Source organism: Phocoena phocoena, chromosome 9 (genome assembly GCF_963924675.1).
Source record: "Phocoena phocoena chromosome 9, mPhoPho1.1, whole genome shotgun sequence".
NCBI lineage: Eukaryota > Metazoa > Chordata > Mammalia > Artiodactyla > Phocoenidae > Phocoena > Phocoena phocoena.
In genome coordinates, this window is record NC_089227.1 from 48,310,485 (window position 1) to 48,335,372 (window position 24,888).

The window sequence follows — 24,888 nt, forward strand, 5'->3', positions numbered from 1 at the left end:
ACTAATTAAAGAACTATACATGTTTTTAAAACTGAAAAATTTAGCTATAAAATGGCCAAGATTTAAAAGATGTTGTAGTACTCAGTGTTTTCTGATAGGTGTTTCCCTTTCTGATAAAGCTTTCAAATATCTGGCATGTTAAAAGCGTGTTGCTAGGTACATGAAAGATGATACAGACAAAAGTACTCCATATTATAAAACTACTCTGCTATTTAAAATTATTCCTTAAAAGGATGTTTAATAACACGGAAAAATGCTCATATAGAATTTAGATTACAAATAGGGTTTAAGTAATAACACAATTTTATCTATATCTATCTCTCCAGAAGGATGTTATTCCAAAGTTTTAATAGTGATTATCTATACTACCAGAATTATTGGTGATAATTTCCTTCTTCATTCACTTCTGTATTTTTAAATTTTTTAAAACAAAAAAGTTGCAAATGTATAAAATATTAAAATTCCTTTAAAATTAGGGTACAAAATAATACATGTAGTTTTATTACTATTTTAATAAAGATAAAATATTATATGTACATATGTATATTCATAATTCATACATGTAGATTAAAATTATTTGAGAGTGTAATAGTGTAACCACACAATTATTTGTATGGTTATTTCTATGATTGTATTTCCTAGTTAAAGGTGATTATTGTCTTCATCATTCATTTTGTAATAATTTTACTACTGATAAACAAAAATGTACATTTCATATATATATGCACATATATATGTAATCTTTAGGAAGATATTTATTGATGTGGAAAATATTCATGAAAACTTTAGTTTAAAAGATGAAAAACTATGTGCAGTATAAGTAGTTTGTTCCCAAATTGATTGAAGTAGAAGCCTGTATCTATTTTATTCATACATGTATATGAATAGATTTTTGAAAACGTGGAAGGGCATGTCCTAAAGTTTTAATTGTGATTATCTATAGTACAATGGATATAGCTGATAGTTTCCCTCTTCATTCATTTCTAATTTTTTAACTTGACACAGTAAAGTATTATACATACAGACATATCAAATATGTACATTGATTTGTTTTCTTTAAGTATGTGCAGTTTATTTTGTATTGATTTTACCTTAGTAGAGCTGTTAAAAGTATATAGGGGCTTCCCTGGTGGCGCAGTGGTTGAGAGTCTGCCTGCCAAGGCAGGGGACACGGGTTCAAGCCCTGGTCTGGGAAGATCCCACGTGCCACGGAGCAGCTGGGCCCGTGAGCTACAAATACTGAGCTCTGCGCGTCTGGAGCCTGTGCTCCGCAGCAGGAGAGGCCGCGACAGTCAGAGGCCCGCGCACCGCGATGAAGAGTGGCCCCCGCTTGCCACAACTAGAGAAAGCCCTCGCACAGAAACGAAGACCCAACACAGCCAAAAATAAATAAATGAATAAATAAATTAAAAAAAAAAAAAAAAAGTATATAGTAAAAAAGTGTGCTGTACTATAAAAAATACATACAACTCTTATCTTTTCTTTCTAAAAAGAAAATTTAATATTTAAAAAATTCAGAATGTTCACATTTTACTGGCTCAAGGTTTATTTCATCCATTTATAGGTATATAGAATACCCAAGACATTTAAAAATATCTCTTCACTGGCATTTGGCATAGTAATGAATTAGCATTTTAAACCAGTTTGCACAAATTTGGATCTGCACATTCTTTTCTAAGGTGGGAGGGTGTGGGGAGGGGGGTAGAATATTTCCACTTACCCAGATATGTTAGTCCCTAAAAGGAAATTAACATCATGTGCAAGGAGCTGACTACTTTGTGGAGACATTCAACTATTATTTCATCAGAAGAAGGTAGCTTCTTACGATTAACAAACTTAAACAAACAAGCAAACATGATATGACTTTTCAGAGGGAAACCACTTACCCAGATATTAGAATATCTCATTAACACAAGCTTGGCTTCAGCAGTAATTTTGTTGATTATGTGAACTGTTAAATAGTCCATCCGCAATGCAAATGTAACTTTAAAATTAAAAACCTCACATCAATTTATTTTCCTCAAGCAACTTCAGAACTAAATTAAACCCTTGATTTGATGCAGCCATCCTTTTCTGATAAAGCTTTCAAATATCCGGCATCCTAAAAGTGTGTTGCTAGGTACATGAAAGATGATACAGACAAAGGAAAACACTGTCTCAATCATTTTTTAATAAAGGAAAATATACAGCTCTCCTGTGTAGCTGCACACTACCTGACTGGCAGGCAATACTAATATATGTCCAGGTGTACGATGACGTATCTGCTAGTCTCGCTGAGCTGTATGGAGACCTTTTACACAGATGCTCCTGTGTGACAGCTGGCTGTGTAGTCTGTTCTGCCTTACTTGCAAGGCTCTCACTCTAAAACCCTAGCAGCTAATTTTAAAATAGTAATGCATGGCACAGGCCTAAAGAATGAATGAAAATACTTGTCCCTGAGGCATGTCATGAGTTGATTATAATAAAAATTGCTTAATTATTTATTAGCAGTTGCTTTATAAATTACTCACTCTGGTTTTGCTGAAAGGTATAAACTGTGAGATGGGAGAGAAGAGCTAGAGAAGTAAAATTGTCAGGGGACACCGTGGTTAAGGGTTTCATAGACCACACAGATGCCTTTTGACTTTATCCTGTAAGTACTGTGAAAACAGAAATCTTTTAACAGGGAATTGAAAGGTCAGATTTGTATCTTCTCTGTGTGATGGAAGATGGATTTGAGGGGGACAGGAAAAAAGACAGGTAGTAGTTAAGGTGAAAGACCATGAAAGCCTGAAGTGAAAGGTTGCAGCACAGGTGAAGAAGAGTGGAGGAAGCACCAAAATATTTAAAAGGTAAAGCATGTAGGAAAAACATTTAGAATGATTTGGTTGTTGAGTGAATACAGGGGCCAGAGGTAAAGCCGAGGAAAGAATTGAGTTTTCTTCTTTATATAACTGCGTAGATAGTAACATTCTTAACTGATATTGAAATGACAGGTGCCGATGTCGATTAGAAGGGGAAACTAAGTGGCTGGTTGACCTACTTTCCTAATGGATACATGCAGTCACTCAGAAATTTTACAAGAGCAAATTGTATGGACGGACATACAATAAACAATGACAGTAAAATTGCAGACAAAGCCCTCTGACTAAATCACAGAAAGCCAGGAAAACATAAGAACCTTTTTATGATGCTGATGTCAGGGATGTGGACAAAGATGGAACAATTAAATTGCATTAATTGTATTTGTTATGTTGCAATGGTAATGATTTTGCTTGCCATAATAATGAGCTCTGTTATAATAGGCATTTGCCTTGCATCTCACCTATTCATTCATTAGAATGAAGTTTTATTTTTTTCCCTTTTACAAAGTAAATACACAATAAGATCAAATAAATTTTGATGATTGCCAACAGATGGTGAGGGGCTCAAACTCAGACCATCTGATCTTTCGCTTTTCAATTCTTTCCGGCTGTTCTTTCTACTTAATTACCTTCCCCTCACTTCCTAATCCCTTCCACGTAATTTTACACCAAGATGGGGTCTAGCACTGTCTATTAATTTTCCACAGCCTATACTGCTTTCTGATAAGATATTCGGTCTTTGTAGCTGTGTTGCTAACGTATCTAAACAGTCTGGTTTCAGCAGAACCTTTCAATCCTACTTGAACCATGTCTTTGCTCAATTTATTAATTCAATTTAATGTTGAGAATTTAAAACTTACTGTTTGATCTCATTTCACATCTGACACAATGGATCAACCACCAGTAATTTTACGTAATCAAAGAACTATTTTAATCGACCTGTCTTTTAAATCCTTTTCATATGAGTCATTTATTTTTTTCAGTCACTGAAACAGCCTTACTAGAGTGATATATGTGTTTCAGTGAGAAATTTCCTTTATTACATGAATGCATCTATGCATCTTTTATGAATGAAGGAGAGAAAGTATTGCTGTAATAGGTGTTTTAATGATATTTTAGGGAAACGCATAAAGGATAGGAATTTATGGAAGCTCAGAAGGCACCTCCTAAGGTAATTTACTGCAGACTTTGAATATTTATGTAATCCATGTCTAGAGAGAACCCTTCTTTTCTTTTGACAGGTACGTTTGAATGTCCAGTTCAGCATAAGGAGGCTGTTGTATAGTTCTGTTCAATAGTCCCTAATAGCACTGCTTTACTGAGGTGAACTAATAGAATTCTGTTTGTTGATTGAAATTCCTAAATTATAAATGTGTTCTTCTGTTTCTGTCATGTTTAGCAGTAGTTTGTTTAACTAAATCCTTGTTCTTTGGATACAGAAATTGCACACCAAAAACTACATATTGTTAAGCATTTGTAATAAAATAAGGCTTAGTTTTAAAGGTATCATCTATGTTTTTTGAGTATCATTTAAAAATAATCAGTTTTCTTCTGATAATGGAAATATTAAATGTTCATTTACATTTTTTTGAAAAATTCAGAAAGAGAAAGGAAAGAAACCTGACAATTCTCAGGTCTCATTAAGGGTGATGGCTATTACGATGTTTACATATATCCTTTCTGGATTTTTTCTGCATGTCTTTATAAAATGAAACATTTTAAACAAACTTGGACTTATATAATGATTTATGTATATAGTCACTACTTTTTAAAAAAGTATTTATTTATTTATTTGGTTGCACCAGGTCTTAGTTGCGGCAGGCGGGCTCCTTAGTTGCAGCTCGCCAGCTCCTTAGTTGCAGCTTGCGGGCTCCTTAGTTGTGGCATGTGAACTCTTAGTTGCGACATGCATGTGGGGTCTAGTTCCCTGACCAGGGATCGAACCCGGGTCCCCCTGCATTGGGAGCGCGGAGTCTTAACCACTGTGCCACCAGGGAAGTCCCACTACTTTTAACTTATGTGAATTTTAGTCTGCCTGTGTGAGAGAGATAACAATTTAAATAGATTTTTTAAATTCCCTGTTCATTTTGTTCATGAGTGTATGCCCTGGAATAAGCATGAGATAGGGGATAGGAATTTGCTATTTCCTCATTCATTCTCAATTTCTCTGTCTCTTATAGTATGTGCATCTTGCTACACTGACTATGATTCTAATGGTAAAAATATACATTTTCCTACAATGTGGTCAAAACTTAAGCCAACTGCTTTGATGCTCAATCACAGAAACAATTATCTATTCTGATACTAAAAAGAAAAACTGTGTTGAAGTTATAGTATTTGGTGTCCAAACTGGAGATTTTCAAGGGTAGTTCTTAACCACATGAGATTTTTTTTATCATGTGCTGATTTAAAACCTATCTCCTGTATGAGATGCATTTCACTGTAATCTACTTGTTTTAGTATATGGTTATTAATTTTTTCTCATATCATTAAGTATTCTTTGAGAACATTTTAAATAACTGCAATGCAATCCATTATATGGATGTGCCATATCTACTTTAGCCAATCCACTATTTTTTAGATATTTGATTACTTTCCAATGTTTTGCTGTAAATAAGGCTATGATGACTGTTGCACCCAAGATATGATGTGATGCTCAGTCATTATTTTTGCACATGTACCTACTGCTGTTGTAGTGTCTTTCCTTCAGGCATTTTTAACACTTTCATGCTGGTGAGATATAGAAGCTAGGGGAATGTGACTTTACAATAGTCAATTGGAGATTGCCTCCAGTGGAAGAGGGGGCAATAAAACATACATTTTAAATACAGTCTTTGGTATTGTGGAGGCTTCTTGCCATGACACCTCCTGTTCAGAGGATTGGATTAGCGCTTAGTCAGGTGAGCCAGTTCAAAGAGTGTATTTGCTGTGGCTTTTTTGAGAGCTGCAGTGTTCCAGTTCTTTCTGTTGGCTTCATTCTTCAGATGAAGAAGGACATGGCATTTCTCAAAGACTTCTGTGATTCATGTGCTTGTCCTTCAGACTGGCATAGCTCTCCTTCAAAGCTTAGGTTGCTCTGAACAGCTGCATTGAAGGATAGCTGTGCGTTGCTCTGACTTGGACAGTAGAAAGAAAACCAGGGTCTCACAGCTTTATGAGAAACTCTTCACGTGGACTCTCCTTGTCCAAAAATCTTTAGAAAAATCAAGGATTCATTTCCTAGGATACATTCCTAGATGTAGAATAATGACTTGTCAAGTGTAAACATTTTTAAGGCTTTTGATACATACTAATAAACTGCTCTCCAGAAATTTTGTACCAATTTATATATGAGACTATATATGTCATAGTCATATCATGTCACTATATATATCACTGTATATATCATGTCAACTATATATGAGGCTGATCTTTTGGCTAAAACATTATTATTTTCAAAAGAAGCCTAGCCATAGACCAGGTGAGGTTTTACTTTGTATTTCTTTCATTGCTAGAGGAATTGAACAGTCTTTTTGCATGTTTAATGACCTTTAGTCGTTTATTTTTTAACTCACATTCTTTGTCCCCTCTCTCACAAGGTTTCTGGTGTAAGCATTTTTAAATAAAAACTAATATGTAAGAACACTTAGTATTAAAAATAATACTCAAACCACGTGAAATAATATACATATTTTTCAAGAGAAAGAAGTGATAGGAAGAGGGTGAGAAGGATAGATAGGCAACATACATTCAAGTAGAATGGCCTTTCATGCGCTCACCCCCTTTAAAAAGGCTTCTGGTGCCTAGGTGGTCACCTGTTATACCACATGACTTTAAAGATCATAGTTGATGGGATGTCTACTCAAAGGTCACGAGTTAATAGGCTGCCAAGGGATATATGAACTGCACTGGAATGTCTCCCTAGGGAATTAGAATAGCAAGTTTTTTAAAAAAAGATTGCCAATTAATAGCAGATCTGAAAGGACAAACATGCAGAATATGAATGAGCCAGATTAGTGGTGGAGCTGTAGAGAAAAGAGTCACAAATTCCTGCTCCTGAGATCTCTAAAGCTACCTTAAACAGCCACCTTCCAGCTCCAGTTTCAGCAGAGCTGTTTACCTTTCCTGCTCTTATTCCTCTATGCATCACCCTGTCTCTTAAACTTCCTTGAGTGGACCTCTATTATCTACATTTAAGTGAACCTGAAGAAACAGAATGATTCTGAGGAAAAGTACCTATTATACAGATTTAAAACTATCTTATTTACTACAGCTCTATACATAGCCCAGCAGAGTTATTTTAATAGTCAATAATTCTTTCATTTAATAATTTGTTCTACATAAAATCATTGAGCATGCAGTCTATATTAGGTATTGGGCTAGGTAGTAAAGGAGATACAGAGATGAATCAGACAATCTCTGTCATCTAGAAGCATATAGTTCAATCACACTTTTCTACATAGCATGGTCTTTCATTACTGCAGATTGTCAGATCAATGGTGACCAACTAGTTGCTAGGCAACTTGAAATACGGGAATACAGAACTGATGCACCTTCATTATGATATGAATTCTTCTTTGAAATGTTTGTCAAGAATTGTGAAGGGTCTGAAATTTTCTCTCCTTTAAGGCTACAATGTGAGCCTGCCACGGTTTAATAGATGCTGGCAGAAGACGTGTGACTTTTGGGTCACAGACAAAGAACTTTATTACTCATGGCAAGGCAAGCAACATGATTTTTATGTTTACTTCTGGTCCTCTTGACCCCAAGTCCCATGGGGGCATGCAGGGCAACTTGATGAATGTGTCACAACTGAGGAACACCAAGCATAGGGAACCCAAATCTTTTAAGCAAACCTGCCTGACATTTGCCCTGTAGGAAAACATCTTTATTATACTGGATAGTAACTTGCCCTCCACTCTGGAGGGAGACACTACCTCTGTCTTCCAAGGCTGTTCACTATCACTATATAAGCATCCTTGAAAAGATAGTCCAAAACAAAGATAGTCAGTGCTTTTGCAAGACATTTTGCAGAAACACCATAAACCCTTAGAGAATTGTATTCCAACAGTGTTCTTTCTCTGGATACTCTCTAAAACCATTCAAATGTTTGATTCTTATTTCTATTAACTCTAAGTATCTACTTAGAATAAGTAAGATTGTCCCATATTCCCCCATTTTTACCGTATTCTTTTTACTAGGTGTATTAATCAAAACTGGTTTTTTTGTTTGTTTGTTTTACATAACAGAAACCAATTTTCTCTAACTTAAGCAAAAAAGAAAGTTTGTGGAAGGATACTGGATTATTTCATAATTCAAAGAACAACCCCACACTAGTACAGTTCTGGGACCTCATCAGCAGAAGTACATAGTTGCCTCTAGAGTATTGTCATTAGTATGCCTCAACTTCAGTGGCTGTCAGTCTCTGTCATTCTCCACTCCAAGTTTTAAATTCTCAGAGGAGAGGAGTGGAATGGCCCACCTTGGCTAAGCCTCTGCCTCTATCTTTTAAATTATGTCCAAGGGGGAGGGGCCATAAAAGCACACAGACCTAGTAAATCTTGGCTGTTCCCAGATTAGGAGAGAGTTTCTTGGCAGCTTTGGAAGCCTTCCAATTGCTTTCTGCTATATCTGGATTTGTTTTGATTGATATTCCACTGCTCCTAGAGACATACAGTTATTGTTTTGTGCATTATTCTATTTTTTTAATCAATTAAATACAGTTTTGCTTTATGTGTCGTTTTCTTGGCCATCTTGTGCCATTTCTCAGTTTTGGGGGGGAAGTCATTATGTGAACTGATCTAAGCCGGTTTAGTGATTCAAGAGTTTGGGGTAAATATAGGTAGCCTCTGGTGGTTGAAAATAGATTGGACTATTTGTCTTTTCTTGACAATCTTGCTATTAAGTGTTATGTTATAAGCAGAGTAAGGCTTAGCCCAAATTTTGTTAATATTAAATGTTTATTAGCTAGTCAAAATAGCTTCAAGACCATTTTGTCAACAATGAAAATTTATTTTTAACATCCTTTATGCTAATTAACATATCCTCTGGTGTAGATTTCAATAATGCTATTTGAAATACCAGAGTAGCCACCTCTAAAGCTGTGGATTTTCATAATTAGGGTATTTCCAAGATTACAAAATCAGTCCTGGAATGTGAGATATATGCACATATATACATGAGACCTCCTATGGAATTATTATTATTTTTTTTTTGCGGTATGCGGGCCTCTCACTGTCGTGGCCTCTCCCGTTGCGGAGCACAGGCTCTGGACGCGCAGGCTCAGCGGCCATGGCTTACAGGCCCAGCCGCTCCGCGGCATGTGGGAATCTTCCCGGACCGGGGCACGAACCCGTGTCCCCTGCATCGGCAGGCGGACTCTCAACCACTGCGCCACCAGGGAAGCCCCCATGGAATTATTTTTTAAATAAATTACCAGACAGACAATATAATAGGTCAAAATATAGGCATTTAGTCAAGCACTCACACTAATTTCCAAACTCCTTTGTAATTAACACTCCTCCTGACTGGATTAATTGGGTTTGCAATAAGTAAGCGCATTTATAATGCTGCAACTGTTCCCAAATTAACTGCTCATGTGTTCAATGAGCCATCACATGTTCTCATTTAAAGCAGCTTAGAGAGCCCATGATTTTAGAGCTGTGGTCCTAATAGTTTTTGGGGAAAGGGGCACAGAATCATCCAAGAATATGTCAATAATATGATGACAGCAATAAACCAATGGTGCCCAAACTTTGGGAGTACATGAGAATCACCTCACTACTCATTGAAAATACCAGATGCCTTGGCTCCACCCCCAGCAATTCTGATTAGGTAGATATTATGTGTGGTCTGGAAGAACTTTGAGAAGTATTGCACACTTTCTTCCTAGAAAAAGGCACATATTCACATACTTCCAACTTTACCAGTGATTTTACTGTGGCTTTAGTCTAGTACAATTTTTCTCATGACTGGCTGCATATTACAATCACCAAGGGAGTTTTAAAACAATATTTCAGACCAATTAAATCATAATACAAGTGGTATAGGGTGACTAAACTGTCTGCATGTTTTTCTCCCCAACCTAGAATGGAGACTAGAGATTTCTCCCAACGTATCAATTTATTTTACTGAATTAGACTCACTTGACAGATACCTAGCAGAAATGATAATAAAAAGAGCTCAGTTACCCTATAAATCTTATAAAATACACAGTTTAATTTGTGTATTGGTGAGAAGGCACATCATTTTTGGCATTGATTTGTCTTTCTCTCTTCAAAGGTTCAAAGGATTTAGTGGACTTTGTACTCTGTTTGATAGATAGCCTTCCCAAGCTTGAGAGAAGAAAAGCACAGTTCTTTTTCATAATTTATGATGGCAAGGTGAGTGTTTATTGTAATATTTTAGTTGAAGAAAATCTAAGAAAACATATGGCACTTCAAATTGACCATAAGTTCACTATATTTTAATAGCATGCCCAGCAATAAGTAAAAGTAAATATCTGTTGTGAATAATCCAGAAAAATGGTTAAATGGGCAATTTTCTAGATGTTATCTGAAGGTCTTTTTACCTTTTTTGATTAGGAACATATCATGATGAGCAAAGTAGTAGATGGAAACTTTAATTTAGTTACATTGATAAAAGTTTTTGAAATTATTTTAGACTTCTGTATTATAAAGGAAAGGAGGCTTATAATCAGTGATGGAAAAACCACGTTGGAAATAACTATAATCAAAGCTTCTTTTATATTTCCTTGAAGTGGATCCACTTATAATATTACTCATATAGACATTCAAAGCACTGGCAATAATAGGTGATTTAGTGATGTTTAAAGCCCTTGAGTAAATTTATATAGGCCAAGAAATTTCCCTGAGGACATGAATTTAATAATTATGATCATCTCTTGTGCTGATAATTCTTGAGTTAGGATTTCCACTGCCAGAGACAAAGTTTTAGAAAATCAAATTGTGAAGATTAAGTGTCAGAAGTTTGGATAATTCAACATGTATGAGTTATAGCCAATTTGTGTAGAAAAGCTGGCTTCCGAGTGAGCAAAAGGGCCATTTCTATGATCAGAAACTTTCTCTCAAAAATTGGAAGAACCTAATGGCATAGGACAGAGACCAATTAAATGCAAGTTTGTTCTATTTGTCAGAAATTTTACTTCTTTTATTTTTTTAACTGTCAGAGTGAAATTATTATTATTATTTTGTTGTTGTAAAAAATTGAAAAGATTTTCAAGCTTTTAATAAAAGTACTTTAAAAAATTGGATTGTGGAGAAGTAGTCACCAAAAGTTGTGAGGGTTTGGAAGTTTGCTAGAATCTATTTGTGGTAGAAAAAATTGAAGTGTAGTAGTTGAATTGTAGACGTGTTGCCGTTTTAGGCCACTGCTGTCAGAGAAGATAGTACCTGTAGAAAGGTGATTACTTTTCTTAGCAATGTAGTTAAAGGTTTTCAGGGAAGGATTTGGTTCAAGATGGTGGAGTAGAAGGAGGTGCATTCACTCTCTCTTGTGAGAGCACCAGAATCACAACTAACTGCTGAACAATCATCGACAGGAAGACACTGGAACTCACCAAAAAAGATACCACACATTCACAGACAAAGGAGAAGCCACAGTGAGATGGTAGGAGGGGCACAATCACAGTCAAATCAAATCCCATAAATGCTGGGTGGGTGACTCACAAACTGGAGAACACTTATGCCACAGAAGTCCACCCACTGGAGTGAAGGTTCTGAGCCCCACGTCAGGCTTACCAACCTGGGGGTCTGGAAATGGGGGGAGGAATTCCTAGAGAATCAGACGTTGAAGGCTAACGGGATTTGATTGCAGGACTTCGACAGGACTGGGGGAAACAGAGACTCCACTCTTGGAGGGCACACACAAAGTAGTGTGCGCATCAGGACCCAGGGGAAGGAGCAATGACCCCATAGGAGACTGAACCAGACCTACCTCCCAGTGTTGGAGAGTCTCCTGCAGAGGCGGGGGCTGGCAGTGTCTCACTGTGAGGACAAGGACACTGGCAGCAGAAGTTCCGGGAAGTACTCCTTGGCGTGAGCCCTCCTGGAGTTCACCATTAGCCCCACCAAAGAGCCCAGGTAGGTTCCAGTGTTGGGCCGCCTCAGGCCAAACAACCAACAGGGAGGGAACACAATGCCACCCATCAATGCCCATTGACAGACGAATGGATAAAGAAGATGTGGTACACATATACAGTGGAATATTACTCAGCCATAAAAAGGAGCAAAATTGGGTCATTTGTAGAGACGTGCATGGATTTAGAGACTGTCATACAGAGTGAAGTAAGTCAGAAAGAGAAAAACAAGTATCATATATTAACGCATATATGTGGAACCTAGGAGAATGGTACAGATGAACCAGTTTGCAGGGCAGAAACTGAGACACAGATGTAGAGAACAAATATATGGACACCAAGGGGGGAAAGTGGTGGGGGCTGGTGGTGGTGTATTGAATTGGGAGATTGGGAGTGACATTTATACACTAATATGTATAAAATGGATAACTAATAAGAACCTGCTGTATAAAAATATAAATAAAATAAAAATTTTTTTAAAAGGGGGCGGGGCTTTCACGAAGATCCAGCCTTGTAGGGATAATGATAACAGTGGTGCTGGGTACTTTCTCTACACCAACCTCACAAGCTGCTATGCATTCCTGCTTCCGATCCTAACAGTCCGATGGGTACTGCCATCGTTATCACCATTTTATGGATGATGAAATGGTGGAGACAGGATTTAAATCCGGATAGCTCGGCTTACTAAGCTCCTGTTCTTTCTGGCACATCCTCTTCTCTCTGTTCCATATAATCCTTAAAACCTCTTAAATCCTGAAGGATTACTCATGGTACTTGGGGGCAACATTTGCAGCATTGGGCAGCACTGCTCACCCAAAAGGCCATTCTCCTTTTGAGCCTTATGGTTTTCTCCTTGGGACTTCCATTTATTAGCTCTATGAGAGAGATATTAAGGATGGATTAGAGAGGGTAAGTTAAAAAAAGGGAGCATTGAGGACATAAGGTAGACCACTATGGACACTATCTCTCCACCATCTGGAGAGAAGGCTGTGTGTCTGGGGCAGACAGGAAATAAGCACAGGAAACTGTTCTATTTTCTCCTCCTAAATCCGAGTTTTCATTCTCTGATGTTGTGCATGTGGCAGTGTTAAAAGACTGGGGTGTTCTATTATCCAGTCAGCAGGGGGAGCAGTGAACTTGAAGTGACATCCAGTAGGGAGAGAAAGGCCATCCACTCAGCACAGTGGTTTGTGAGTAAGTGTTCTTATCCTGCCTGGCATTAATAGATTCCATGAAAAAAAAAAATCGTTTCTGTTTTTTTTCCATGCTGTTTATGGTTAATTATTCAGTGGACACCAACAGCAATGCTGCAGCAGAAAAATATTTACTTTAGCAGAAAAGTACATTTAGTGTTTATGATTAGTAATGATAAAGTACATCTTTAAATATGTAGTGAATTGTAGTTTTAAAGATACCTTTCTAGCATCCATTAGGATTGCTAATTCTGGCCAAGATTACTCTTACACCTTGGACTCAGAATAATAGCTCTGCTTGGGAGCAGCCAGATGAAGAGGAGACATTTTGGTTCTAAGAGGTGATTTGAGGGTCCCTGAAAAACATGTTCCTATTACTGTCCTTACAACCTCTAATAGTGCCCAGATTTTTAATCCCTTTTAGGTTAAAACTTCTTTTTTTCAAAAAAAGAAAATATAACTTACATTTGCATATTTTACCTAAAAGGAATACCTCATTAATTGATCTCCATTATTGACTTTGTTCTCATTTGAAGAAGTTCTGTGGACAGGTGCATTTTGATGTTGCAGAGTATAAGGCTGGGTCATAAAGCATGTGCGAAGACTTGTTAAAGCATAGGATAGAGGTCTATAGCAGCGAAGTGAAAGAATGAATGACAAACCTCTATTTTAATTTGGGCCATTGTTGGTTCATTCTCTTGGGTCTTAGGATAGGAGATGCAGCGTGTTGAGCATGAGACCCAAGCTGAGATATGAAAGTCTAGTTCAGAAAAGGCCAGGTTTAATGAAGTGAGTAGTACTTCTTTTGGTTATTGGTTTATAACATCTTTTTTGGTCATGTACCCCTTGGCTTAGCTGAAGAAAGTTGTGGACCCTTTTCCAATAAATATGCACACACACACAAAATTTAGCACTCTATTTCAGGAGTTCACTGATGTCCTGTTCTCCCCTGGAGCCCACCATGAGTCCTGTTTAGAGCAATAGTCTCTGAAATGGGGGTAGGTAGGTGATACGTGCCAAGCTGTGTGCCAAATGATCCAATGGAGTGTGGAATTTTCTATTTGTATTTATTTTCTGTCTTTTAACATTTTTTTCCATGTAGGTTTTATATGGCACATAATACATTAGTGCAACAGTACACATATAACATTTACATATAAATAGGTTAACAAAATTAGTTGTAAGAGCTCACATTTTTACTGATAGGGAGGCACAACTCAAAATTGATAGACTACCAGTTCGAGAATGGTGCTAATTAAATTTAAATTTTAGTCTCTCCTCTCCCTAAACTGGAGGGCCAGGGATAGGAACTTAAATCAAGAGGAGATTACAAGTGACTGGAAGTTTTAGACCTAATGATGACAGGTGACATTTGCCTACACTTCATTAAGCACTTTCACATATGCCCCACTTAGTCTTCCCAGTGGTTCTGTGAGATAGGCACAGTAGGTATGCTGATGGAAATCTCTTGAGAGCAGGTATGTTAACCAAATTCTCAGAAAACTTAAGGGACTTTCCCAAGGGCCCGTGGCTAGTCGGTGGTGGAGCTGGTGCGCATAACCTTGGCTGCCGACCACAAATTATATGCTCATTTCATTGAACTGCAGGGATAAGTCAATCATTATGGGCTGTCTGTGGCCCCATTGTTGCAGTTACTGGTGCTCCCTGCAGGCCACTGAGTTGTTGAATCCCTGGCTGATCCAGGCACAGGGATAGAAAACATAAGCTCCTTGATCAGAGGGCCAGGAAGCTGAGCTAACAATTGAGCATTAGCTCTCTCCTGTTGGTACTGTAATACCAACATATTTCAAAAGAGATAGAGGGCTCTGGAAGGGTTTAGATACATCTATGTACAAAAAAGATTTACAATGGGTTATTAAATGGGAGTTTTGAGGCTGGCTTCATGGGAAGTGCCAACCACTGTTTCTCCCAAATTTCCCCTGGTGCCACTGTCAAAGGCAAAGTACTTATCTAGATGGATTGTTGTTCTGACCCAAAATGACATTTCCAACTTTTCTTACATATAATCCAATTTCTGAACTTCCTTTTCAGTGATATTAAGTGGAATAGCATAAAAAAGTCTTTTGGCATTAAACATAATAAATGTGTTCAGCATTGCTCAGGTGTCTTTGCTCTTTGCCAGTGCATTAGCTGTATTGACTTTAGAATTTTAAATGACCCTTTTTACCAGACTTCATTAATATCTCTTCCCCTCATCTTGGCTACCTAGCTCCTTCAACTCTCTCATGTGCAATCTTCTTCCCTCTCACAGTAACACAAGTTAGAGACAGCTGACCTTCACATGACCAAGGGTCGGGAGATGTTGTGAGGAGGTTCCCTTGCGTCTGGTGATTAGCCTCTGAAGAGGGTACCTGCCGTTCAGAGGCCAAGCCTTCAGGACATTGCCCAGGCCCTGGAAACACTAACAGTGGACCTCCTGTCTTGGTAAGTACCAGACTGTTCTAATATGTGGCTTCTGGAAAAGAAACATTTAGCCAGACAGAAGGCTAGAAGGTGATATGAGATCTCTGGCAAGAGCTGGCCAGCTAAATCCAAATATCACTGTTACTGCATGAGGCTAAGGTCAATTTCCTGGGATTCCATCTCCTTAATTAATAGTGTCCTCTGCTATCCTCAGAGGACACTTCGTTTAAAATTGTGTTCAGGCATTATTTTATTCTCTCTCTGCAATTGAGCTGCGAGATCCCTGAGGATGCTGCTGCCTGGTATGGCTTTGTACACCCCCTCCCCAGTGTCCCCCAGAGTGGCTGGGACATGGTGAAGGATGACTCTTAGGTTAGGATTTTCCTTCTCTTTCAGAAAGTGGGTGGGCAGGAGGGTGACCACCCTTCCCCTGGAGTTGGTCACTCCTCAACCAGGATTGTTTTCACTTGTGACTGCTTATTTCTTTTCATGATATTTTAAGAGTAAATTTGTTGTAAATGATAAAAGTAATATAACTACATTATAGCAGATTTGGATAATTTAGACATAAAAATCATTTCTATCATTACTATATAAATGTACCTACTCAGTATCTTTACATTGCATTTAAAATATTTTTAATGACAGTGTGCTTGAATATTATATTTTAAAGATTGTAACATTCTATTACATTTTTTCTTTTGTTTAATTATCCTCGTAATGTTATTGATACAAAAATTTATTTCACCATTTTCCTATTATTATCTGTTAGATATATCATTATTTTTTCCTCATTAGTATTTATTAGATATTCTATCATTTATTTCCTTATTGTTATCTATCAGATATATCATTATTTAACTATTTTCCTATACTATCTCATAAGGATGATTAAATGATTATTAAGTGACTGCTTGCTTAGGAAACCTGCCTATTTGGATACAGTTTGACAAAAGTCATTACTAACATGTAGCATAGCTTTGGCTCGTAGTTGGTACTCAATAAATGTCGGTTTTCTTCCTTCTCTTTCTCCCTTCCTTATACCAACTTTATCAACTTTATGGTTTGTTCTTGTGCTGTGAGCCTGAGGGCATAGCATATGCTTTATCCAGAGATTTCTAACTGGTTATTATGTAAGTTTGTCTTGGCTGTTTCAATTAGTAATTTGTGGGGAGTACTAGTACTCTGATCCCAGAGGTTCAGTTTTATGTTGCTTGGTTAGGTATATTGATTCGTTCTTGCCAGACATAAAATGTTAAAACTACAAAGGATTGTTGAAATCACCTTACCCAGTGGTTTCCCAATTGGTGCATGTCAGAATTTTTCAAGGTGCTTAAAAGAATACTGATTCCTTACTAAATCTTAATTTGGTGGTTGAGGATTGGGAATCTGCATTTTAATAAGCATTCTAGTGTTCTGATTTAGGTGGTGGAAGGACCACAATTTGAAGTTACCATTTGGTTAGCAGACGTTGCTAACTTTTTTAGAGTTAATTTTAGATTTTTATCATGTTCAGTCTTTTGCTTTAAAAACTAATTGAATCTCGAGATGACTTATAACAGGAGGCAAATATTACAATCACAATTATGTTCTGCAACAGGAAATAAGCTCTAAATGAATCTTAAGATTATACTTGACACATTACTATGTTTAAGTGTATTAAAGATGTCATTGAAAGGTGCAGGGGGAACTTGATTTGACAGGTAGGTGTTCATGGTACTATTATCCACAACTGTCTGTGCTGATTGACAGCACACACATTACCTCTTAACAGGCATTGTACTCAATTGCATCAGATTTAAGTGTGTGGCATTTTTACTGAATATTTGAAACTGTTTTAGTTAATAGTATTAATTGTGCATAGACCAACTTTCAGCCACTGTTTCAAAGTGCTTAATGGATAATAAATCAAAAAGTTCTATGGACCTCTACTTAGAATAAACTTAGGTCAACAATTGCCATGTTGCTTAGGTATTATGTATTTTGAGTAGGGCAAATGTTTTAACAGTTCAGAGAAGGAATCTTCCCCATGTTATAGATAAACTGAAACTCAGAAAGGTAAAGCACTCAAGGTCATTTAGCCAGAAGGAGCTGAGCCAGAATTGGAGCTCAGATCTCCAGGGTCCTTGTTCTCTGCTCTTTCTACCATACCAAACTGCCCTTTTTGCATAGTTCCTGTCTAATGAGAAATACTCGGTCTAATGGCTGGTTAGAGACGCTATAATCCATATTTATACTGCAAAGAGCATTGAAGCAAGGAATTCTACTCAATATTTTCTTTGGAAAACCAAACATGCTTTATTTCATTTTTTGCACAATTTATTTAAACATCTCACATATACAAAATAGGTACAATTTAATTTTTCTGCTTGTCCGAGAAACAAGGCTTCTTTGGAACCATGGGAGAGGATGAAAATGAGACTGGCAAAGAACAAATGCTGAATTTAAAGAAGAGGACAATGTTGGGCAAACGATCCACTTACTTTTATTCGGGAATAAGATGTAAAGTACTGATGTTAAATCAAATGAAAAAAAAATACACAATATAACTCAACACAGAGGAGTATTTCTTCTCAAATTCTCCTAGCACCATCAACATTCTTCAAGTATCTGAAATACTATTAGTTAGCACCTTTGTATTTTGAACAAAAAACAGATACCTCAGCTCAACTCTGTCTAGGTCAGCACCTAATGGTGTGGATCACAATCACAGGAAAGTGTTTTGAGGTAGTTTTCACCTTTGGAAGTTTGGGTTTTAAACTTCCCTCTGTGGAAGATATTCAAAAGCCACAAGTGGTGCAAATGTTCATGGTTTTTATTTTTCAATTTTTATTTTGGTTTTCTTACAAAGGTTGACATTTTCCACAACAAGTTTAAGACTGTTGAAAAAAAAATTCCAGATTTTTGGAGAGGGGGAAAGGGAAAGGGAATTAATTAAATCGTATTGCACAATGCTCTGATCAATCCTTCTTCTTCTCTTTTGCCCACAATTTAAGCAAGTAGATGTGCAGAAGAAATGGAAGGATTCAGCTTTCAGTTAAGAAAGAAGAAAAAGAAATGGCCAAGAGAGAAATTTTTCAGATTTCCTTTTTCTTTAATTTAGGTTGAGTTCATTTATTTGAAACAGACTGGGCCAATGTTCAATCTGATTTCTTGGTCAGCGCCACCGATGTCCAAAGGTGCAATATCAAGGATGGGCAGGCGAGATGGCTTATTTGTTTTATATTCAATGATTGTCTTTCTCCATTCATTTATCTTTTTCTGTTTAAAAAGAGAAGAAAAATATACATAAAGCAGCACTATTACGGAACCTAACCATCTTGTATAATATTATATAATTATATATTGCATACAATTGTATTATATAATATATAATTATACAGAACATATATTTATATATAATTATATTAGATAATATTTATATATAATTATATGTTATATAATATTATATACTAGATATTATAATAACCACTTTTTGGCTTATGTCCTTCTGAAGATGTGTGTCTCAGATCAACAAGTGTATCTTTGAAACAGTAGCATCAGGGCTGTCTTTACAGGGAGAGGTTTCCTACCAGTCTAATTTTATAAAAAAAAAAAAACGTTCCAATGCATATTCCAAGTGGCTTATTTCTACATTATCTTTTCAGGATGTGTGTGGTAGGGTGGCTATGCAGTACTACTATTAGTGAATTTAAATTTTCTTCAATTTATAGTATATTATAGAGAAGGCATAAAGAAAAATTAAATATAGGTCATACTAATAAATAAAATAAAATACATATAACTATAAATTACAGTTTGGGCCCTTTTAACCTCAAGTAATTTTAAGTTATGGGTATACATCATCATTTAAGAAACTCATGTTAGAAGACAACTAATACATGGAACAGCGTATATATTTCAGTATTTCAGAAAATTTCAGAAGGCAAGATCTGATAAGAATATTCTGAATTTACCATCTGAATTTAAACAAATACATTTATGAAAGAGAAATCAAATAAGTTTGGTCTCTCATTCATCTGTTCATTTAATGGTCTATGCTCCACTATCCCACTTCCCAAATAAATGTTATTCCCATACTTCACTATTACTTACAGAGCAGCCATCTACAAGAACAGTGTAAGTGAATCTGCTGTTGCCCTCAGCAACAAGTTCAACATCATTGGATCCTTGCAGAATGACAGCCTTTTTCAGGTTGCCAGTCTCCTCATCCATGTATGCAATGCTGTTCTTGCAATGGTAGGTGATGTTTTGAGAGGCATGGTTGGCCAGCAGGCGCATGAAGGCAAGTTGGGTAGCCATTTCCTTGGTAGTTACTCCTTCAACATTATATTCAAACTACAGAGAATAAGATGGGCATTCCAGTTAAATGAAGAAGGACTCAGATACTAAGAGTCAAATTTAAAAAAACAGTCTGGTATAGAGAGGAATAACGGACTCAGATCTGAACTTGTACTTTTAAAGGAAACTCAATTCACTTGTCTTTGAAATATAAGCTACCTAGAAGGAACATAAGAACTACCAAGCTGAGGCAAGTCATCTCAAAAAGGGACCTGTTTCAGATAAAGCCCAGATACACACACACACACACACGCACACACACGCACACACACACACACGCACACACACACACACACACATATATGTGTTTCCTTTTTTAAAATAAGAGAGCAAGGATCTAGAGATTCAGACCCCTTTAGTTTTCTATAATTCCCACCAATAAAGTTGATGAAAACTTTTAATTAGAAATTCAGAAAAGCTCATATCTTGAAAATACATGTCATTCACACTTAATGACATTAGTCAGTTTCTCCAGCAATTATCAATTAAGTCACAGTTGAATAATTATTTTTGAATTATATGGATATGTCTAATCAATCCATCTTTAACGTGCAATCTAGGACATAACCAAACCCAAGAACAGAGCAGGTTCTTTTAAAAAGCCCATTTTGGTAAAGGGCTAAAATGTAGATAATTAAAAAACGAATAATCCGAACAAGATATTATTTAGTAGGAGAAGGAATGTTTGTAGGATTCCTTACCTGGGTACCACCATTGATAGTTTCTCCTACCCAGACGTGCTTCTTGGCCTTGGAACTTCTGTACCAGTTCTTGACTGGGATGTTTTCAGGCTGAGCCCGGATGCAGGTTTCGCCAGTAGAGAAATCACAGTATACTTTGATAGCATCCATAGTACATCCTTGGTTAGGGTCAACCCAGTAGTAACCTTTTAGAAAAAACAAGACCCAGATCATAAAACCTCTCATTGAGTGGCATATAGGTTCTAATAATTACTAGTCAAAGATTCTGAGTCCCATAAGTAACAGTTCTGATTGTACTGCTATATTGTCTACTCCACATTAACAGGAAGAGGGTGGCTATTTTCTAAATTAGACAGTTCCTCCTCTCCTCTCCATGAAAATCAAATCAGGGTACATATTACCATGAAAAGGGCAAAAACAGGTATCAATACAATCTTGAAAATGGGTGCTGGTTGGGAGAAGAAAATGTTTTATTAAGTGGGTATGATTTCACATAATGCAGTTTTTACCCAAATACCTTTTTCCTCTAAATATCAGTGGGAACTGATTTTGAAAAGCCTAACTTGTGAGAAGGGTCATTCTGGTTGGACATCTCAACCTACCACTGCTCCATTCTGGGTGGCTGAGTCTCAAGTCACGGCATGTGCGCGCTGGGTTCTTCCTAGAGCCTTCTGGAGTAAGAAGAGTCTCAATCTGGTTGTTGAGAGATTTCAGAGTAGCATCAACTTCATAATCCTTGGGTCTGAGAGATGGTGGTGAGCGAGGCTGGTCAGCCCTGTAGAAGTCTCCTTCAAAACCGAAGTCATAACCACCACCACTGGGGCCAGGAGGGCCAGGAGGGCCAGGAGGACCAGGAGGGCCCTGCAGAGTGTAAGTAAGAAAGAGGAGGCTTTGTATTTGGTTACAGTGAGAGAATGAGAGCAGGTTTTCCGTCGAGATTCACACAAAAGCATGTTCTAATAAGTAAAAAAGAATCAAGTTCATGTAAATAACAACTTGCTCCCAGGCATACTTGCAGGGATGGGTTTATAGAGCTCATTACATACAGACAATTTTTATATATTTTAGAAAACATACAGAAATGGGGGATTACTTTAATGTGTTGTTGTAATTGTCTTGGTTTAGTCTAGAGAAGATATTCCCTTAGGTCAGTGATGCCCTTTATTATTTCCCTAAATCATACTTACAGAAGGACCTTGGCTACCCTGAGAGCCACGAATGCCAGCAGGTCCGACTGCACCAGGATGTCCAGTGCGACCGTCCTTGCCAGAAGGGCCAGAAGGACCAGAAGGGCCCTAGGGAAGAAGGAAACCAAGTCTGTGTGAGTCAGCAAAAACCCCACAAGGGAGAAGAGGTCTGGGGCTCACTGCCTGCCATAGGCTCCTTTCAGAGATAAACGTCTCTTAGTTGACCTACCCTAGGACCAGCAGGACCCACAGTGCCAGGAGCACCTTGATCGCCATGATGACCCTTTAAAGAGAGAATAGGAAAATCACACTTTCAGAACATGTGTCGATACACGGATTTCAAAAAATTGAATGGAAAACTTTAGTTTCAATGGACTCTGGATTGAGAAAATTGAAAATGTAAAATGGGGCTCTTTTCTCTCATTATGTCTATTATATTCAATTATTTTTTTCTACAAGCCACTTCAGAAGTGCAGTATTAGTCATTCCTCTAATTATACTTATTTTAAGTGGGGTTGAAGGACATTGTTGCCAGGAGATTTTAATATATGTATATTTCTATCTCCCCTAACCCTCGCCTTTTCATGTTGGGATGAAATGGCATTACCTCTGAGCTATGGAGTTAGAGAACGGGAAGTGAATATGATGTAGGACATTTTAGAACAATTGCAGTGAAATTGTGAGGAAGTTCATTCTGTGTTGAAGGACTTTAAGATCTGTGTACATGCTGGATGTCCACATTGTACTTACAGCAAGACCAGGAAGACCCTGCAATCCATTGTGTCCCTTTAAGCCAGGAAGACCTCTGGGCCCCTTATCACCAGGCTCTCCCTTATCACCTCGAATACCTTGTGGGCCCTATAAAGAAAAAGGACAGATAGGACATTTACCTTTGAAAGATGACACTCAATTCTCCACAAATATTGTTCAATCTGTTTACAAAGATAATTCAAGACATGCAAAGGTCTAAAAACCATGTGGGTGCTACTCCCAACTCTTAATCTGCTTTAGTTGAGCTGTCTGTAAAGTGGCTAAGCGTTGTGATAATTTAATACAAATAAGAATAGACTTGAAATATAAGAGATTAAAAGGTATTTGTAGCAACTCTCCACATGGACTAAATTTTTAAAAAATATATAAAATCCAGTCTATGTATTATTTATCTTTTTTAATGTACAGTGTGGACTGATCCTCCCTAACTGTTGTACAGAAATCTTCACCGTGTACATACACTAGGACCTCTTGGACCAACAGCACCGGCCAGACCAACGGGACCAGAAGGACCCTGTGAATTAGAAAAGAAAAACACAATTTATCAGCCAAGCCCAAGATCCTCCTCCCTAGGCCACCACAGTTCCCAAGTGTGGGGAGGTCAGAGGTAAAGCCTGCTGAGGATGACAGCATTAAGGAACTGGTGTTTATAAACTTACAGGTTCACCGCGGTTTCCATGTTTGCCAGTTGGACCCACAGGGCCTTGAGGACCAGGTGCACCCACAGTACCAGTGGGACCAGCGTTACCAGGGTAACCACGATCCCCCTGCCGAAGGCAGAAATGAAGCTTAGCATCAATCCGGGCTGTAGTTTAGTCCCTTTTAAGTTAGAGAACAACGGTGAGGTGTACTGACCTTGTGTCCAGCTTGACCATCGCGGCCTGGGGGACCATCATTCCCAGGGTTGCCCTGTGAAGACACCATGCCAATTAAGGTGCTTAGGGAGGCTCTGTAGCTCACTGACCCCTGCAGTTCAGCTATCTGCCTTCATTACTCCCAGTGCCCAATGGAGAACCCCCTTTTCAGGCTGTTAAAAATAGGAACAAGAACTTGCCAACCTAGATTTTTATAGAATTTTTTTTTTAATATTTTGGCCAACTTGAAGTATGCTACTTAAAGACTCATTCCCTAGCCCAAGTTATTTTTAGGATTGTCAATACTGGGAGTGGTGAGTACATGTAGACCTCAGCTCAGGATACAAAGTTACACACAAGGAAGTACTGCTAGGTTATATTTTACAAACCAAATGTTGGACTCACATCACGACCAGCTTCACCAGGAGCACCATTGACGCCAGGATTACCCACAGCACCAGGGGGACCACGGGCCCCAGTTGGGCCTGCAATGCCGAGAGGGCCAGGTTCACCCTAAAGAGGCAGAGAAGACAAAATTCCTCTCATTGGATTGAGTGCCACTCTCATTCTCCCAAAACAACGTTAGCCAGGGGATTCCAGGTTTAAGCGAGAAGGTAGATTGAAAGTGAGTGGGCCACATAATGGTAAGAAGTGTCATTAGTGTCATCTTTGCCCTTCTCCTACACACTTAGATGGTCAGCTTTATGTACTTTTGGAATGTTGCTCTGTACAAGGTGAGTCTAGTTTCATCTGATTTTCCAAATAAAATGAATTCATAAAGTTGAGAGAGTTTATGGAGATTAGATGGTTCCTAGTTGCTGTCATGTATTAGGTTTAATAGAATGATTCAGAACTTCTAGAGTTTCATTCTTCCTACAGGATAGATGATGCTAGCATTTCATACTGCAGAGGAGTAAATGCAATTAGAGCTTATATCGTTTTTAAGCATGTAAAAAGAACAAAAATTGTTCTGCATAATGTTAAGCTGTGTCTTTATAGCATGTGTCTAAGTAAGGTGGTATTAAAGCTTCTTAGATAAGTGACATGTGATCTGTATAAAGAAAATGCTGTGAATAAAAAATCTTAAGTGGAGTTATTCATTGATCAATCTGTCACAGTTGAAGTGGCAGCTTTTAAATCTTTTCTTATGTTAATGAGAATAAGAATGGTGTCAAACACTCACCACAGATCCAGCAACACCTGGTAGACCACGTTCACCTCTAGAGCCTGGGAGACCCAGAAAACCAGGAGCACCAAGAAGACCTTGAGGACCTGGGGTGCCAGGAGATCCCTAAACAACAGTAAAAATACTGAGTATTACTGTAAGACCCTAGGAGACAACACAGGTTGGCTTGAGGCTTCTGAGAATGAGTTTATCCTCAGTTTAGAAAAAGGCTAATGACCTCCTATTAGTAGAACATATCTTTGGCTATCTTTTCTCTAGTGAAGACAATGAGTTTACATCTTGGCATGTTTATTTCTTTGTACCTGGTTCCTC

At 37.7% G+C, this 24,888-nt stretch overlaps 1 protein-coding gene across 1 annotated transcript in view; it reads right to left on the reverse strand.

Annotated features, from left to right (window-relative positions):
* Window positions 1-17,814: 17,814 nt before the first annotated feature.
* The window catches only part of COL1A2 (collagen type I alpha 2 chain), a 36,046-nt gene continuing 28,972 nt past the window's right edge, over window positions 17,815-24,888 (reverse strand). Inside the window, exons 41-52 of the mRNA XM_065883522.1 lie at window positions 24,574-24,681; window positions 23,796-23,903; window positions 23,392-23,445; window positions 23,196-23,303; window positions 22,997-23,050; window positions 22,516-22,623; window positions 21,995-22,048; window positions 21,766-21,873; window positions 21,181-21,439; window positions 20,579-20,763; window positions 19,632-19,874; window positions 17,815-18,797 (exon numbers count right to left, since the gene is read on the reverse strand). Of these exons, the coding sequence (XP_065739594.1) occupies window positions 18,651-18,797; window positions 19,632-19,874; window positions 20,579-20,763; window positions 21,181-21,439; window positions 21,766-21,873; window positions 21,995-22,048; window positions 22,516-22,623; window positions 22,997-23,050; window positions 23,196-23,303; window positions 23,392-23,445; window positions 23,796-23,903; window positions 24,574-24,681 (1,536 nt within the window). The 3' untranslated portion in view covers window positions 17,815-18,650. The remainder of the gene's footprint in view (window positions 18,798-19,631; window positions 19,875-20,578; window positions 20,764-21,180; window positions 21,440-21,765; window positions 21,874-21,994; window positions 22,049-22,515; window positions 22,624-22,996; window positions 23,051-23,195; window positions 23,304-23,391; window positions 23,446-23,795; window positions 23,904-24,573; window positions 24,682-24,888) is intronic.